General features: G+C 43.1%; 1 protein-coding gene across 2 annotated transcripts; it reads right to left on the bottom strand.

The window, feature by feature from the left end:
• Window positions 1–67: 67 nt before the first annotated feature.
• Window positions 68–15,172, bottom strand: morc3a (MORC family CW-type zinc finger 3a). 2 transcript variants are annotated; one of them, XM_056425785.1, is made up of 19 exons: window positions 14,938–15,172; window positions 9,459–9,531; window positions 8,269–8,401; window positions 7,447–7,673; window positions 7,030–7,186; window positions 6,457–6,601; window positions 5,434–5,562; window positions 5,210–5,329; window positions 5,000–5,097; window positions 4,779–4,886; window positions 4,561–4,689; window positions 4,350–4,424; window positions 4,216–4,258; window positions 3,965–4,036; window positions 3,572–3,674; window positions 2,714–2,786; window positions 1,594–2,626; window positions 1,118–1,323; window positions 68–485 (listed from the first exon to the last, which is right to left on the bottom strand). In XM_056425785.1, exons 1-19 carry the CDS (start codon window positions 14,968–14,970, stop codon window positions 320–322), a joined length of 3,123 nt encoding a protein of 1,040 aa, XP_056281760.1. In that variant the 5' UTR covers window positions 14,971–15,172; the 3' UTR covers window positions 68–319. The 2 variants fall into 2 exon arrangements, with proteins under 2 accessions (XP_056281760.1, XP_056281768.1); XM_056425793.1 differs by lacking the exon at window positions 7,447–7,673 and having other exon boundaries at window positions 7,030–7,182; window positions 14,938–15,169.
• Between the last annotated feature and the right edge of the window lie 2,455 nt (window positions 15,173–17,627).

Genomic DNA, 17,627 nt, shown 5'->3' with positions numbered 1-17,627 from the left:
GATTACGGAGCAGAAACAAAGCGTTGAACTTTCATCTTTACACCCAGAATGTGACCAACAAAGTGAACGGCCTCTACCGTTTATTAATGTTGACTGTGGTTGTATTTGTATTTAATAGCAGTTTTCATCTGTTAATCTCTTAGTGTACAACAACAAAAAATTCATATCAAGAAAAAAAAACCTTATCACAAAAAAAATAATTAAAAAACACATTCAAATAAATACACTTTCATCTCCAACAATCACACAATGCTGTCGTCATGAGTTATAGATGGAGTACGGTTCTTCCTTCCATAATCCTAGGAGTTGCTTATCCATGTCATTTCCTGTACAACTGCCCCGCCCGCCTGATGGACTCCACGTCAGAGAGAACGTGTTCCAGGATCTCATCGATTACGTCGCACTCATAATTCACCTGGCCGAGGTCCAGACACGGCACGAAAGAGACGAGAAGGCGCCCAACGTTGTGCCTCAGCTCGATCAAACTGGAGGTGGGGTGGGGGGGGGGGGGGGGTGGGTGGAGACGACGACGACAACAACAATTTAATTTACTTCCGGGTTGCCAAGCCCCTCAATGGCTTCTGTCGAACGTAGCGATAATTTCATGATAATTCATTCTACTTATGGATTAATTTTCATCCCTCCTTTGCACATTATTAACTCTGCTTCCTCCCTGGAGTCCTTGTGACTTCACGTCTCATAGGGTCCGATGCCATGGCGCTGCTGAGGCCCCGCCCACTCCTCCTCTCTACCTCCATCTGCCTGATGGATCATGGAGGTCTGCATCGTGGTCCATGCCGACTACCAACTATTCATACACTCTGTCAAACTCATTGAATGTGTTTATGTAACTATGTAATGCTTCATTCTGGTCACATGACATATCTGTCCATCCTGGAGAGGGATCCTCCTCTGTTCTCTCCTGTAGGTTTCTCCACTTTCCCCCCCCCCTGTAAGGGTTTTTTATATTTCTCGATTGTTTTCCCTTATCCGATGTGAGGTCAAAGGTCAGGGATGTCGTATGTATACAGATTGTAAAGCCCTCTGAGGCAAATTTGTAATTTGTGATATTGGGCTATACAAAATAAACTGAATTGAAATTGTACAACAATCTAACCTTCTTGGTGTATCGGCGCTTGAATTTGTGTCGGGATTCGACGTCGTCGCCGCTGCTTCCTCTGGATCAGTTGGATCCGTAGAATCAGCGTCTCTGTGCGGCCGCGTGCTTCCCCTTTGAGCCTTTTCCCTCTCCTGCTGCAGGCTCAACCGGAGCTCTTCACATTCGGATGCCAGATTTGCCTTTTCCTCCTCCAGACCGTCCAGCTGGTGGCGTAGTAGACACCCAGGAGAAAAACAGAGAGGTTAAGCAGGTCAACATCATTTTTAGAGAGTAAATTGCACAAAAGAAACACACAGAAGTGATAATATATAACATCCAACCTCACACAACTCATTCTTTATGATTACTATCTCAAAATAAAGTGCACGACAAGTCAGATTCGTGTTTGGATTTGTCGTTTGCGTGAGGTTGTTCAGAGGAACCTCTCTTTGGGGATTGTTGACAATAACAACGTTATGTTCCAAAACACTGACCCGTGTGTGCAGTTCACCCCTCTCCTTTTTGACTTCTTCCATCTCTCGCATCAGACGGTCAACTTGCAGTGCGATATCATCCATGTCCTTTTCTTCACATTGGGCAGCACTGGGCGTGGCCTCAGTAGAGGTCAGTAAAAGCTCTTTGTCCTTAATAAGTGCATCCACTTTCTCTTTGGCCCTCTCGAACAGAGCCTTGTAGTCCTTCGTGTCCTCCGTCTGGCTGGCCTGGTGCCAACCCTCCCTCTTCACGTTGACCTGGGCCTGCAGTCGGCTCTCCATGTCCTGCTGCTGGCAGGTGAGTTTATGGACCTGCTCTCGAAAGGAGTCCCTCTCCACGGCCGTGGCCTGCATCAGATCCAGGAGCTGGTCCTGCTGGTCCTGCTGGTCCTGGACCTCGGCGGCACTGGGGTAGTGACGCGAAGAGTCCGTCTCATCGCAGGCATTCGCACGGGGGGGTCCCCGATGATGCATCCCTCCGTTCTGCAAGGTCTGGTTGCCTCGAGTGTCTCCGCTGTTCTCGTGTTTCACGATTATTTGCGCGTCAGTGCCAACGCTCCCGTTGGAGGTGGATGTGCTCTGGCCTGCTCTCGCCTCCCCTTCGGTTGGAAGAACCCGGTCCTTCTTTTCCTCCTTCACTTTGGGCCCTTCCGTCTGGGTGGTGCTGTTGGCCACTAGTTGAGGGGGGGCCGGGGAGGAACCGGTTCCCACAGGGCCCGTTGCCGCGCCATCCACAGCGTCGTCGTCGCTGAACTCCAAAAGCATGCCGACGTCAGCGCCACTCTGCTCTCGCTCCGTCTTCACTTGAGTCAAATCACAGGTTGGATTTTTTGGCTTGGGGGTGCTGGCGGTTTCCAGGATGAAAATGTCGTCATCGGTGTCATCGGTGTCATCAGTGTCTTCTTCATTATTGACGAGCACTGACGGGGAGCTCTGTGGGCTCACGTCCAGTAATGTGGGTGTGTCAGAGTTGCCGTTGAATTTAAGTCTTTTGGGTAGAGGTTGAGGAGCAGCAGGCTGGGTTCTTTTCTCCCTGCAATGCACACAAAGCGCAATAAATAGGATTCTCAAGCAAAGTCAAATGGATATTTTTAAGCTCACAAGCGACACAACATCATACCTGGGCTCTGTTGACAATGAGCACACACTAGAGATAACTGGAAGACCATTGTTACTGGAGGAGGAGCCGCAAACTAGAGAGAAATACAACAGACATTTAAAATGTCATAAACTCTCTCTCTCCAACACACACACACACACACACACACGCCTCAGATACCACACACCTCTCACACAACTCAGACACTTCAGACACCTCACACACATCACACACATCTCACATCTCACACATCTCTCACACATCTCTCACACTCGCTGTAACAACTCCCCTGAAGATTGCTGTAGTAAGACTCTCTCGTTCCCTCCCCCCTCTCTACAGACACCTGTGGTTTGTTGTCTCTCCAGGACCTTTTCAAGGCTATCTCCATGGCAACGACCATCTTGCGAACTGAGAACTGTCTGATTGTGGCCTGGGGAAGCCGACAATCCAGGCTTACTCACACACACAAACTTTCTACACACGGATATGCATCCACTACCCTCGTCCCCATCCCACGTCTGCTTCGTCCCCCCAGTGTGACCGGACGGGGTCTGTGACTGGCGCTGTAATGGCTGCTGGACCGGCTGGCTGCTTGTCTGTGCTGGTTACCTTCTGCCCCCCACTGGCTGGGCTTAGATCACCCAGTCTTTGGCTTACACCCCCCCCCCTGTTGCAAGTCATGTTTAAAATGTATGTGCTTATGTGCTGAGGTGTTTTTTTTCCTGCTCCCACACTGTACCCCTCTAGGGGCATAGTCTGGGGATTGTTTTTCTCTCCTCTCTTCCCTCATGTTATGCTGTAATCACTCATCCTTTCTTGCCATTTCGTACCTGAACTCTAGCAATGACAATAAATTGAATCCAATCCAACACCCCTTACCGACTTGAGACAGGGGCAAGGCCCTGAAGTGAGGGGCACTACTTTGTGGTCTTAGAGAGGTCAACCTCTTTGGGGCAGTCGGGGTTGCGGGGGGATGGGCATTCTGTCAACAAGCACAACAAAAACAATAAATTAGACCAGTGAGCGTTACTAATGCCCAGTGAGGGAACTCACTTACCACTAAATCAACTCATAACAGATAAACAATATACATGACATTCGGCATAATAAGTGAATTAAGACGTGATTAACAGCTGAAAGATGTTTTAAAAATCACATCTAAATGTGTTCCGACATAAGGAACTAATAATAATTATACACCATATGTATTTATTTAAACTATAAACTGTTCACACAATCATTGTGTTTAGTGCTGTTGTCGTCACTCCCAACCTGCAGACGTCTTTGTACCCGGTTGCGCTCGGCCTTCTGTTGTTCTTGCTGCCGCCTTCGATCGTCCTCAGCCTGGAAAAACAAATAATTCCCAAAAACACACTATTAATCATGAGTTCACCTTTTGGGAATCACAAACCTAACAGACAGTTTATTCTAGATGGTGCAGAGGTGTTATAAGCACCATGTGGAGGAAACCACATCATCATGCAGATAAACGGCAGGTGATTAAGTGTGGAATGTGTTTTTACCCTTTGTCTTTCCATCTCTTGAGTTCTTTTGTCTTCCCTCTCTCTGAATAACAATAACCACAGGAATAAGGCAAGTCGATTTTAAATACTCAATTACATTTTGTGGCAGTGTTTTTAAGTGAAATGGGACTCACTGTTGTTTGTAGGTCTTGCAGTATGTCGGCTGCTCATCATCAGAGTCCTCAGGCTCCTCCTCCACCAGGCAGCTCCTAGGAGGGAAAAATACAATCGTTTTTTGAAGTTAAACTATTTTGGACAAAATACCTTGATCTCAAGGCGTTTCCATTCATCAACACACAAGAGATTACACGTGATATTACAGTTATTGCAGCAGGCCCTTGTTACCTGAACTGAGGATCAGGGTTCATCCGGCAGTACCATTGATCGGGCAGCTTGTTGCAATCGATCCCATCCGGGAGTTTGCGCCAGTGCAAACAGTCATTGCACTGCACCCAGTTTTGATCCGGGCGCTTCCTGAGGACACGGATAGAGAAGAGGATCAGAGCATGTCGGAAGTCGACGTGGTTAGACGGATAAGAGAGTAGAATACAGGATGCACTAACATGGTATCTTCCACTGGTGTGGTGGCGTTTGGATTCTCTCTTTTCCTCCTGAAGCACATTTCATTCCAGTACTCCTCTAGTTTAGTACCCAAATTGGTCATAGTTTTCCTGTACAAAAAGAATAAATAATCAGACTTTACTGAATTGCTGGCCATGTCCAAGGTTCATGCTGAAACACACACACCATCATCATCATGTGATCAAAACGTTGGTTCCATTACCTGTACTTATCCGTTTCATCAAAGCTCTGCTTGTTGTGGGTTGGTTCCAGAAAGTGACACTCGATGATCCCAATGACCCCGACACCTTTGTTGTTGGCCTGCAGCAAGGCGACGTTTCAGAAACATGAACGCTGGTCAATAACATTCAGAAACATCCTTGACGACACATGTAGCAAACAAGCACGCACTCCTCACAACAACACAACTCACCTTGAGCTGGCAGCCCACGCGTTCGTAGGCCTTGATGAGCCGGTTCTTGTAATACATCATAATGCCATACTGGTCTTTACTTTTGGTGTTATAGCCAAAAATAATAGGAATACGTTTTTCCTGAAATAATATTTAAGAAAAACCCAAGAAACAAATTCCTCTGCACATACGAAATGTCTCAAATTAAAAAACACATTCATCAATAGGGTTGGATGAAAGGATACCACGAAGTTGGGCCTGTAGTGGTCCTTCCTGATGGAGGCCAGACTCTTAGCAATGAGCTGAGATTTGACATTTTGACCTCGAATCATGATCTGCATCCTCGGCTTCAGGTACAGAATACTGCAGTAAGCCTACAGCCATCAGAAAACAATGATCAATACTTTACTCATGCAAATAGGAAGTGATGAAGAGAAGTTGAAATATTCCAGGGCATTTTTCTGTTGGAGAGAACACACATTACCTACATTTAAATACACTCTATTGGAGCTATTTATTTGACATTAGTATTTAGTTATTTTATTGAAAAGTAATATTGTTAAATCATTGCTTATTTAGATATTTAGATATATTAGAATAGCTTTTTCTTATGATAGTTTTAGTTTAGTTTAATTCATTGTTGTTTCAATATATTTACTTGTTTGATTGTTCACTAATTGGGTAACACTGGAGGCACCTGTAGGAGTGGGCAGGACCAGCATGCACCGGGGTGGCCTATGTTTTTTTTTTACCAGCACCTGAGAGGCAGCATCAACAGTTTTGTTTGTTCTTTTTGTTTGTTTGCTTGTTTTGTTGAGACAAATAAATGATCAGAATAACAGAATCCTGATTGGACATTACTTTCTTTAAAAATATATATTTTTTGTTGATTTATTGGACAACCACTGCAGGCTCCACTAAAAACAGCTGTCTCAGCTTTAATAATAAATCATGTTTAAGATGTGCCCGATTAAGGTTTTTAAACCGAAAGTGAAAACACTTTGTTAAAAAGTCTTTAAAATGACATATGTGGATGTGGTCAACTCCCAAAGTTAAACTGCTGGACACAAGATGTCTCCCGCTTCACTCAAAGGTTTCTCAGTGTTTGGGACCTTAAAGTCGGCACATGCCCCTTGTGTACGTGGCATAGCGGATCACAGTTGGCCTTCATTTTGCTGCGTGTATGTATATAATTTGTGGGGATAATGATGCCTGAGGCATAACTCAATCATTAACAATGGTTTGAAGTACACATTAGCGCTCCTTACCCTTAGTGAGTAAAAACTCACAGGGATGTTTGAGGCGGCCCTGTCTGGATATTGCGTGCTGTTCATTTCCTCGTAGACATCAGCTGGAATGCGGATGTCGTAACGATCGGTGTCAAAATCAAACTCTGTAGAGCTAGTAGATGTCCTGTCGAAACATAAACATGTCTTCAGTCTTTATCTGGTCTCCAGAAGGCCAACATTGATTATTCTTGAATCATGAGAGGAAAAAAACTCATCGGTAACAAACAGACAACCACATGCAACACAAGTGTTATTGATTATTGATCACTAAGTCCAACAACCTTCCTGCTGTTTGTTAGAAGCACGTAGTGGACAAACGTTTGTGCGACAAACAATTGTTACAATATTGATACACACATGTAGCTTAACGTAACACTTTTTACATGTTGATACACACATGTAACTGAATGCTATCTCTGCCTCCAACTGGAATTGTGCTCATGTGAGTTTGCTGTAGGAATAGTTATACATCTTCATAGCTTCTTAATTTGATCGTTGTACAAATCTAGGACACACACACACACACACACACCCCCCTCTCTCTAAACTGACCCGCGGAGGTTCCAGATGATGATCCGCGTGCCAGTTTTCTTTGTGGACGAGTTGGAACAGATGGCATCGACCTCGAGAAGCAATTCTCTCTGCGTCTTGAAAGGGGAGTAGCTCAGGATGTCCTGCAGACTGGCTCTCTGCTCCTCTCTTACACTGAGTAAAGCCAACAGTTAAGGACAAGTCGCAGGGAGAAAAACAAGAAGGGCAAATGGAAATATGACGAATTGAGAGAAAATGTGTCAAACTCATTAACTGAAAAAAGGAATCATCTTCCAGACTGACGTCAATACGTTAGATGCAAACTATTTGTGTGTGTACTTCAGATTTCTCAACAATTTCTCTGGAGTCTTCCTGTAATCGATTCACGAGACATCCTCGGCATGATGCGATGTGCCTTACGTAGTAGATGAAGGATATACTTGTTTCTCTCTCTCTGTTCAAAGCACACAATGGGGACACTTATTTGGTTGGCACCAATCTTTTCCAGGTAGGTTTGAGAGAGCATCCCAACGCACGAAGACTTCTCGGACTTCGAAAACACGACGGCGTCCTTGCCGAGACGCATGGATCCAGACTTGAAGCCGTTGCCGTACATACCAATCGGCTCTACGCCCTTTAAAGGAATCTTCTCACTGTACCCAAAGCTAGAGTGGAAAAATGGAGGTATTATTTTGGGAGTATACGAGTCATGTCATAGTTTACACACTTTAAAAAAATAGCAGTTTGAAGCAATGGGCATTATGGATGCCAATGTTGGCAGTGCACATGGAACACATTTTCCATACCGTGCGACAGTGCTAACCACTGAGCCACCAGTGGTTAGCACTGTCGCCTCACAGCAAGAAGGCCCTGGGTTTGAATCCTGGTCGTCCCGGTCGTCCCAGGTCCATTCTGTGTGGAGTTTGCATGTTCTCCTCGTGTCTGCGTGGGTTTACTCCGGGTACTCTGGTTTCCCCCACCATCATAAAGACATGCACCGCAGCCTCACCCCGGTTGTATGGATGTGAATGAATGTTGGTGGTGGTCGGAGGGGCCGTAGGCGCTGATTGGCTGCCTCGCTTCCGTCAGTCTGCCCCAGGGCAGCTGTGGCTACTGATGTAGCTTACCACCACCGGGATGACTGTGTGTGTATGACTACTGGACTCTGGACTGTAAAGCGACTTCGAGTGTCTAGAGAAGCGCTATATAAAATAAATAATAATTATTATTATTATTAGACACACACACAAAGCTCAGTACCTGAGCATCTTATGCATCATTTCATGGTCCAGTCCATTTCCATTATCCATAAAGCTGAGGCATGCATGTCCATGGACCATAGTCTTATCAATCCAGAACTGTTTGGCACTGACATCTGGATCATAGGCATTGTCTGTTAAAAGAAACAATTTAGTGAATTAAATTCAAATAAAAATCTCAACCTCCAGCATTCAAAGTTCTAACTATTCAAGCCACTTCTTATAATCTGTGTTCTTATTGCATATTTATGTTTGTTTTTTTACAGAGCTCCAATAGTTATCTTAAAATTTAAAATTTAAATGAAAAAAATGAAATGTACAACAACAAAGAAGACTGTTGAGTTTTGTATGCTGGTAATCTTAAGATTTTAACTACAGGCTAGCCACGGCTCTCTTCTGATACAATATTTCATGACTTCATAGCGAATAAAAAGCTTCCACAGACCAATGAGACAGGGGAATCAAGTGTTTAATTATAAATCAGAAAGATGTGGCAACTAAATTCCTACATATATACATTCCTGGTAAGAATGAAGTATTTGTTACGGTGTTAGACTGGCAAACTGGTGGTTTTCACAGGGCGGGGAACCTGATTTTATAGACTTGCTGATTATTTGTAATCCTTCAAACTTGTCTGGGTGGTTAAAGCTCATGTTTCTCTGGTGTGGTGAACTCAGTTAGTTTATTTTTGTGTTACTTGGACTTTAACACATTTTATTAAGTGGTGACCGTTACAACATTTCACCATCAAAGGTCATGTGCTGGTATTTGAATCAGACTTGTTTGATCTTGTTCTCTTCTATTTGTACAGCCAGAACCTAAAACAACATGGGTTGGCGTAACAAAGTGATTTTGTCATCTTAAAAACCCAAAGAAATAGAGTAATTAGAAGAGTATTGTTAAATCCAAACCTATGCTGCAGACTAGTCGCTTGTTTGGTTTAAAGAGTATTGTGGATTACTGAGAAAATGATATTTAATACTTTAAATATTACATGTAAATCTTCCTGGTGACGGAAAAAAAGAAATCTCAATTGCATTTTAATGCACTTAAACACCGCCACTACTTTAATCTGCTAAATAGGATTATTTGGTTATGTCATCAAACACACCCTGTCACTCTGTAGTAATATAGAAACTTAAGGAAGACAGCTTGTTTCATTTATAACACAACCATGTGATGACGACTCACCTATGAGCTCAGCTATGGCACTGAAGGGCCAGGTGTGGCTGGTGGAATTTGTATGAAGAAACTTGGGCGAAAGCTGAAAGAGGAGCAAATAAAGAGACACAGAATAGTTAGCCTGCTTCAAAGTGGCCTCATTTTCATACATCGACCCATTCAAAGTCATCAATGTGTCCTCATCCCTGCAGCTACGACAAGGAACTTTCATTTTGTGTCCCTGAGCGCTCGAGTCCCTCGTGTGACGGTTTCATAACCGGTTAATAGTTCCTTACGGTAACTTTAATCAATGCAGTTGAGTGACGAGTAAATTGGCAGTAACTTCACAAAGAATGGGATTGGGGCCGCTGGTCTTTGTAATTTGGAGTGTTTTTGGAATAAGGCTCATTTGCATTTGTTGCGCCCCTCTCTTAAAGAGACAGCGCCCCTCACTTAAAAAAACAGCGTCCTTCTCCAAAAGAGACAGCACCCCTCTCTTAGAGAGACAGCATCCCTCTCTTAAAGAGTCAGCGCCCCTCTCTTAGAGAGACAACACCCCTCTCTTAAAGAGACAGCGCTCTCTTCCAAAGGGACAAAAAGCACTTTCCTCCCTTAACAGTTCGAATGTGCACAGGTGATCAACGCTCTCAAATATAGGAACAACACATAAATTAACCTTAAACACACATTCAAAGTAAATTATAAGAAATGGACACAGTTGTATTACATAGATATATACGACATAACATATTTCAGGGTGCTACACATTGAATTTGAAAGGGGCCAATTCTGTCCGAATGTACGCCAGAATTGGCGCAGAAATAAGCACAAAGATCACAGGACAATAGTTACACACATGTTATTTTACTTAAACACCTGCATGGAGAAGACTGACAAACAGATAAGTGGATGAAGCAAACCTGCATCCAGAGTTCAAAGGGATCCAGAATTTGAAACTGAATTCTGAACCATTGCTGAAGCCAGACGCAAATTTAAATGTGACATTCAAACAGACGAGTGCGTTATAAAACAGACAGAGGCCTGTCGAAGTAAGATACGACACGTGTGTTTGTTTAAAATAAAATAATGTATTTCTCTAAACGGAGAATGAGGAGTGTGTGCTTTGGCTCCCAGATCATTAGCTGAAGAGTTTCTCTTGATAGATTCCACATCTGTGGCATACCATAACACTTATGTTCATGGTTGGTGTTGTGGGCGATTCGACTTCTTGAGACAGCGCAGGTTAAGCTTTAACTCATATATGAATCGATACTGTGTATACACAGATTGTCGTGTATGTTGTATACACATAAAACATTTTTCTTCCACATTGGAAAATTATTCTGTCTTCGTAATTTCTTTTCTTTGGACATTCGAAAAAAGGTAGAGAGATGGGACATGTGGTAAGTAAGAGAATGATGGTGGACGGCCCCAGCAGTATGTTTTACGAGGAATGGTTTTACTACACACAACCAAATGTCTCATGTGGCCTTGGCAGGGCTAATAATACTGAAAGTGAAACAAAAAATGCAGGAAATATGATTTTAAAATAATAATAAACATTTTATTTATAAGGCGCCTTTCAAGGCACTCAAGGTCGCCGTACAACACATTAAAACAGTTACAGTTAAGACAACCGGAGAGCAGCGGCAGCTAAACACGCCAGCGTTCACTCCCGGAAGAGACGTAAAGGATGAAAGTTACAGCACAACATGAGGGTAGAGAGGCGAGGAGAAACACCCCTCAGACTGCGCTCCTATAGGAGGACAGCGTGTGAGCAGGAACACACACACCTCAGCACTTTAGCACACACATTTAAACATGACTTGCAACCGGAAACAGGCGAAGGCGTGGGATGGGGGGTGAGGGTAGTGAATGCATATCAGTGTGTTGAAAGTTTGTGTGTGAGTGGCCCGTGTTAACGTCTTCCCCCAGGCCACAATCAGACTGTTCAACAGTCCACAGGTGTCTGTGGAGAGGGGGGGAATGCGAGAGATTCTCACTTCAGCGAATTTCAGAGGAGTTGTTGTTCCAGTCACGGACCCAAGGCCGAGCTGGTTGAGGGAGCCGAAAGGAGATCAGATTGGGATTGTTTGGTCGTGTAAGTAGCTGCATTCAATTTGCACAACTACTATCCCATTTAAACTTGTTTTTGTTACCCAATGTGACCTGTGAGAAACAATGCCGTCCAAGATAACACTGATTAATGTCAGCACCATTCAAATTAAATTTGGCATATCCAAAAGGTGAGTACAACACCGATTAACATGAATACTACAAATTACAGGGAATGGAGGCGAAACTTCCAAGAAGATCAACAATTGAGTTTAGAGAAGGTCTTAAAAGATATTGATATCAACGGTGTGTGTAAATGACATGAAAGAGAAGTATTGCGGGATGACGGCATGCTGTCATGTGAGCCGCCGCTTGAAATGCAATGCACCTCTATTCATGGTGTTACGGTAAGAGGGAGAGACCTATTTCTCAGCAATAATTTCTCCAATTTGATATAACTAGTCAAAAATAACTTATTTTGGACATTATAATAACATATGAAGTTACACTACTGTGCTGTTTTTAATTGAAAGCCAGCTCAAATCCAATGTTTATATTCAGTATACCACAATCGTAAAACTGTTATTAAAGCAGATCCTCAAAAGGTTGTATTATAGTGTTGTTCATATGTTCATGACTATTATTTTGAGATTTTACTGTACTGTTTCTGAAAAAATCATAGTCAGCTAAAAATAAATAATGATCTTGTAATATTTGAAGAATTCTTAAAGCAGATCCTTAAAAGGTGTATATAAAAAAAGACAATATATTGTTATTCAGGAGGTTGCTCCATGGACCAGCTCGCTTTACACTCACTAAATGTAATCTATCAATAACACATATTGAACACTATTTAACTTGTTTGAATTATTAACTTTAAAAAAGGTAAATAATACATGTGTGATGGACCCATCTGAAGGTTTCCCCTCTCCACAAGTGTGGTCTAACTTTTCGTCCCACCATGTAATTAAATAAACAAAAATAGAGGCTACTAGGTTAAATAGCTGGGGGAAACTTACACATCTGTAATAATGGGAAAATGCAAAGTATATTGACGTGTGTTAGGTCAGGGGTCCCCAACCCCCGGGCCGGTACCGGTCCGCGGCTTGGTTGGAACCGGGCCGCAGAAAAACAGTGAATAAATAAAGTTTAAATTTTTTTTTTTTAATCAGTCGGAAAAATATATTATTTTGAAAAAGGACCGGATACACCCGTGTGTACGTCTGAGCCGCGTTCAGGAGTCTTAAAGTTCGGGTTTATCGCTGCAGGCGAGTCTCACGCGCCGAACCCTCTGCTGGCGGCACAGTGACAAAGAATCTTAAAACATATTCAACCTGCTCAATGAATTGTGTCACTTCAGGGAAATGACAACTGTTTTCAAGTTGGCCGATAAAGTCGCTGCTGTGTGGGCGAGTGAACAGCGGAATATTCTACATGTTTCAGACGTTGACCGGGTGGAAGAGGCTTTTAAAAGAGTTTGAGCGGTACTCCAACCACAAAAGACCCGACTGCAACAGAATAGACCTGCAACCCATTTGTAAACAAACCCACCCGGTGAATCGAGCCCGTCCGAGGTCGAAGAAAATGTGTTGGAGATGCAAATGACGGTGGCCTTAAGGGACATTTCACACAACAACTCTGCCGGTGTTGTAATGACAGCGACCAGAACTCGGAGCAGCGGACCAAACACACGTCTGTGTCGCCGTCTCCATTAGCGGCTCGTTGCAGGTAAACAAGCGCACGGCTCACACTAATTCGGCGTAATGATGAGTTGTAGTTTTGGCACTTTATGCCCTTCGTATAATTGTATGACGTCATATTTATTACGTCATTTATATTGCCGGTGTGCGGGATTAACTGGTTTTTGAATTAGCTGGTTTTGGTACGCGTGCATGAGGCAGACGTGCCGTAGGAGTGGCCTCGAGTTGCCTCTCAGGACCCGTCTCGACTAACTAGGAAATGCACATTTCCGTAGCTTAGCCTCTCTGTCACGTTCTTTTGATGTAACGCTAATGTTTTAAAGACTAAACACGGAGGACGTTGCTGTAAAATGTGATACCTGTTCGGGAAGCTGTAGTTGAGACGCCGAGGACACGGAGCGAGGACAAAGTAGGTGACTCTGCTGGTGCCTGTTCAATATACTGCTAACTTCAATAAATACTTGACAAAATGCTCTTGTTGTCAGTCTGATATTTATGTTCAACGTCGTTATCTGACGTCCAGTCGATGTGAGACCAGTTTACTCTTCATACAGTGTGTCATGAAGCATGTAGCCTGTTTACACCCAGCTCGCCCACCGCTGTCAGCTGGGAAACTGGGATCGACTCCGATTAAATTGTGATACACAACAACACTGAGTGCTGTCTCACGTCTCTTATGTTTTATATTCGAGACTACGGATCCACATATATCCTCGTAACTATACTCTACCCTGTGCAGCACTCACTGGTCCAGGTTAAACATGACTGTTACCTGTTGTTACGATAAGGACACACATTGAATAACTACACACAGGAGTGAGCGTGTCTTTAGACACATGACGGGGGAGCAGCTTGCTCCAGCCTTCATTTAGGATTTCGACGGCATTAATGAAACGTTTTCCACCTTCATGACGAACAAATCACTTGTTGACTGGCGAAAGGCGTCGGTATTGTGTGGTTGTTGCGTTGCGAACAAGCATCGCTAAACATGTTTCAAAGTGTACATATCCGCTCAAGGTAACCAGTTGTTTCACATCCCTTCGACCAAACTGTTCCCATGAAAACATAAGAAATGTGACTTAATGGATCAATAAATAAATTACTTGAGCAGAAACTAATATCTAGTGGCGCAGCGCACAGACTGCACGTCTTTGAGTGCAGTCTCCTTTTGCGTGAAAGAGATCGAAACCAGGTCGGGCGATCTTTTTATTTTTATTTTTTCGAAAATGTATTTCTTCATACGTGGCTGTGATGCACTGCTCACTTATACAATCGTAATCGCCGAAATGGATATGAACGGTGGCTTGAAGATCTCCAGCAATATGTTTGTGAATGTGTGACGAATCTGGTGCGCGAGACAGAGCCCCGCTGCAGATGTTAAGAGAACACAACACACGCACGCGCAGGGAAACCAGTAGGTTTGAAAACCAGTTGGGGTGTAACACCGGTCCGTGAAAATAATTTCTGACACGGAACTGGTCCGTCAAAAAAGGTTGGGGACCGCTGTGTTAGGTGATCTACAGGCATCTACTGCTCCGAGGAACACTGTAGCTCGCGCTCACTTAACTTTACTTCACCGTTACGCTGCGTAAACATCAGCAGACTGCGCGGTCACGTGGTTAAACATGAGTATTAACAGAGCTACATCATTAATATGTACATATTTAACCCCGTCGCGCGCATAGACAACGCCGCAGTCGTCCCGGTGGCCACATAGCACGACGTTAACGGTCAGAAGAGTCCATTCTACTGACCGTGCTGAGCGGGACTCCGCGGACGGTCGCCATCTTTCAATAAACACGGAAGTCGGTCGTCGCCGTTGATGCTCCAGGAGAACCGGCGGCGCGCCGCCCAGACGTCGACCGCACGTCTCTTCCCCCGGTGTGGGGGGGGGGGGGCGTCTGGTTGCTACGTGCAGCGTCTATACAAACAAACGTGTAACTTCAGAGGGTGACGTTAACCGGATCTTCCGGCAATCAACCACAATTCATTGCGGGGCCTCGCTCCGACAGTCATGGAGAATCACGCATGCGCAGTGGAGCTGGAGCTGCTTGGTCGGATGGTTACATTTTTTAATATTCTCTCTTGTTTCGGCTGACGGCGTTAGGAATTTAAAAAAGCATTTTTACAACTTTTAGGACCGACTTATTTCAATACGGGCTGTTCAAGTGACATACTGGACAAAAATGAATTTGCCTCAAATATTTAGAATTGAGGTTCAGGCTCCTCTTTCCTCATTCAAGTCGATGGGAAAAGGCCTTTTTGGACCCCCATGGCATCACGTGACGGGCTTGACTATTATAAGTCTAGTGTTTGGACACTGTGATATTTTAATTGAAAGTGCAGCGTTCTTCCTGGGGGCTTAGATTATTTGTGGTGTTACGGTACAGCTGTAGGGAACTGGGATGAGGGAGGTAGAGAAGGAGAGGATGGAGAGAAGATGCTATGAGGGAGGTGAACGATCAGAATGCGAGGCTCTCCTTCATTGTCAAATTTGACATTTCAATATTGAAAAATGTAACAAAAAAGTTTATTCAGCTCTGTCAAAATACAACTTCCTGTTCTGATCTGTTTATGTTGCGTTGATACATCCTGTGTGCTCAGTTTTAACCTGAATTGTTTGTTTCCTCTGTATATTTCGTATTTTAGTACTAATATTTAGTATCGTTATTGTGTTTTCTGTTTTAATTTGATCTTTTATTTTTATTAATGCTCTGATGTGCACGCGCTGCTGTGATCGTGAAATTTCCCCACTGTGGGACTGATAAAGGAATATCTTATCTTATCTTATCTTAATTCAATTGTATGGATTTGAATTGCCATTTTATTAATACATTTGCTAATCGGATAACATCTGATTCAATAATGTCCAAATTAATAATGCTACCTTCATGAATTACACTTGCAGTGTTGACTAAGAATTCATTAGCATATTCAAGTAATACTTTCTTTACAGTTTTTTGGTGATGATTATACTCACACAGGTTGAAATAATCCCCTGACAACAGCGTTCTGCTCATCACAGTCCAATTAAACCTATGAGCTGGTATCTGGAATATTTGTATTAAAAAAATTAAAGAAATCATAACACATTACCAAAAGCAATTGAAGCATTTAGTTAATATTTTGTTTTCTAAAACTAATCACTAATTACTTCAGGCAACTACACCACACAGTACTTTCAGTTTGAAGTGTCAGGTGATATCAGGGAATGATGTTGGCACTGCTGGGACGTCTGAAGTATGTTTATCAGGGGATCAAAAAATGCTGCATTTAACTTACATTTCAGTGATTTCTCCTTGTAAGGAAAAGAGTTTTCTCATGAGGCCCGTCAACAAGATGTAGCCGAATTGATGTTACAATTAAAATGATTTGTATAAAAAGTACAGCGAACACAATTACAAATTGAATCACACTAATAATTATACAAAATATATTCCATGGAATAGAGATCCAGTGTGCACCCTCTTGAGAGCTTAAAGTCAAACCCCCCTTCCTCCTCTTCTAGTCCACCGATTGGACAAGACGTCGTTCTGTTGTTCCTCGTCCTCTTCTCCATGTTCGGTGGCGGACCACCCAACCCCCGTCACATTCCTGAGCAGACCTCTGGCCATACGGCTTCCTCTCATCTGCTCCATCACTCCAGGCTGTGTCCTTGCTTACATCAACTTATTTGGTTGGTGTGGGTGTGTGTGTGGGGGGGGGGCACTTATATTTGATGCATTTGCATTTTACATAGTCATTCATTTGATGTGACATAATCCATACAGTTATTGATTTGTCTTGACCCTCCAACTTGTAAACTCAGTGTAACACATAACCTCCATTCAACCTAGTTTTCTGACACTTTCTGAAAGACATAATTTTGCGCAACGCATTTTTAGCATAAAAAACAAACTATGCTGTAACTATAATTTCCCCCGATATGTGTATATTGTTTATTATTTATTCATATCAGTTGCATGTCAGTTGGTTAGACCTGTAACATTACTATTCTGCTATATGCAAGTCAGTGTTGTAAATCACATGTTTCCATTGTGAAGGCTGTAACATCTGGCCACAGGGACCAAAGCTGAAATTTAGCCTTAGCTAACGTTAACACATTTACCCATGGGTTGATTAATGTGTACGGTCCCTGTACAAATAAATAAATAAATGAAGAAAATGAAGAAAAATTGATGGTCTTGGTTGGAAAAATAAGTATTTCAACAGGATTGTGACCAAACAGATCACAGGGTGTTTGACTTTTATGCTCTGAAGGTACCAGGAAGTCCAAACACTGATGAGTTTTCTTATTATTATACCTCCATCTGCCTGATGGATCATGGAGGTCTGGATCGTGGCCCATGCCTATACTACCAACTATTCATACACTCTGTCACTCATTGAATGTGTTGTAACTCTGTCATGATTCCTTCTGGTCACATGACATCTATTCTTCTGT

The sequence above is a fragment of the Pseudoliparis swirei genome, chromosome 2 (assembly GCF_029220125.1).
Source record: "Pseudoliparis swirei isolate HS2019 ecotype Mariana Trench chromosome 2, NWPU_hadal_v1, whole genome shotgun sequence".
Classification (NCBI taxonomy): domain Eukaryota; kingdom Metazoa; phylum Chordata; class Actinopteri; order Perciformes; family Liparidae; genus Pseudoliparis; species Pseudoliparis swirei.
The sequence above is the reverse complement of the archived record's forward strand: the minus strand, read 5'-3'. Positions and strand labels throughout refer to the sequence as shown.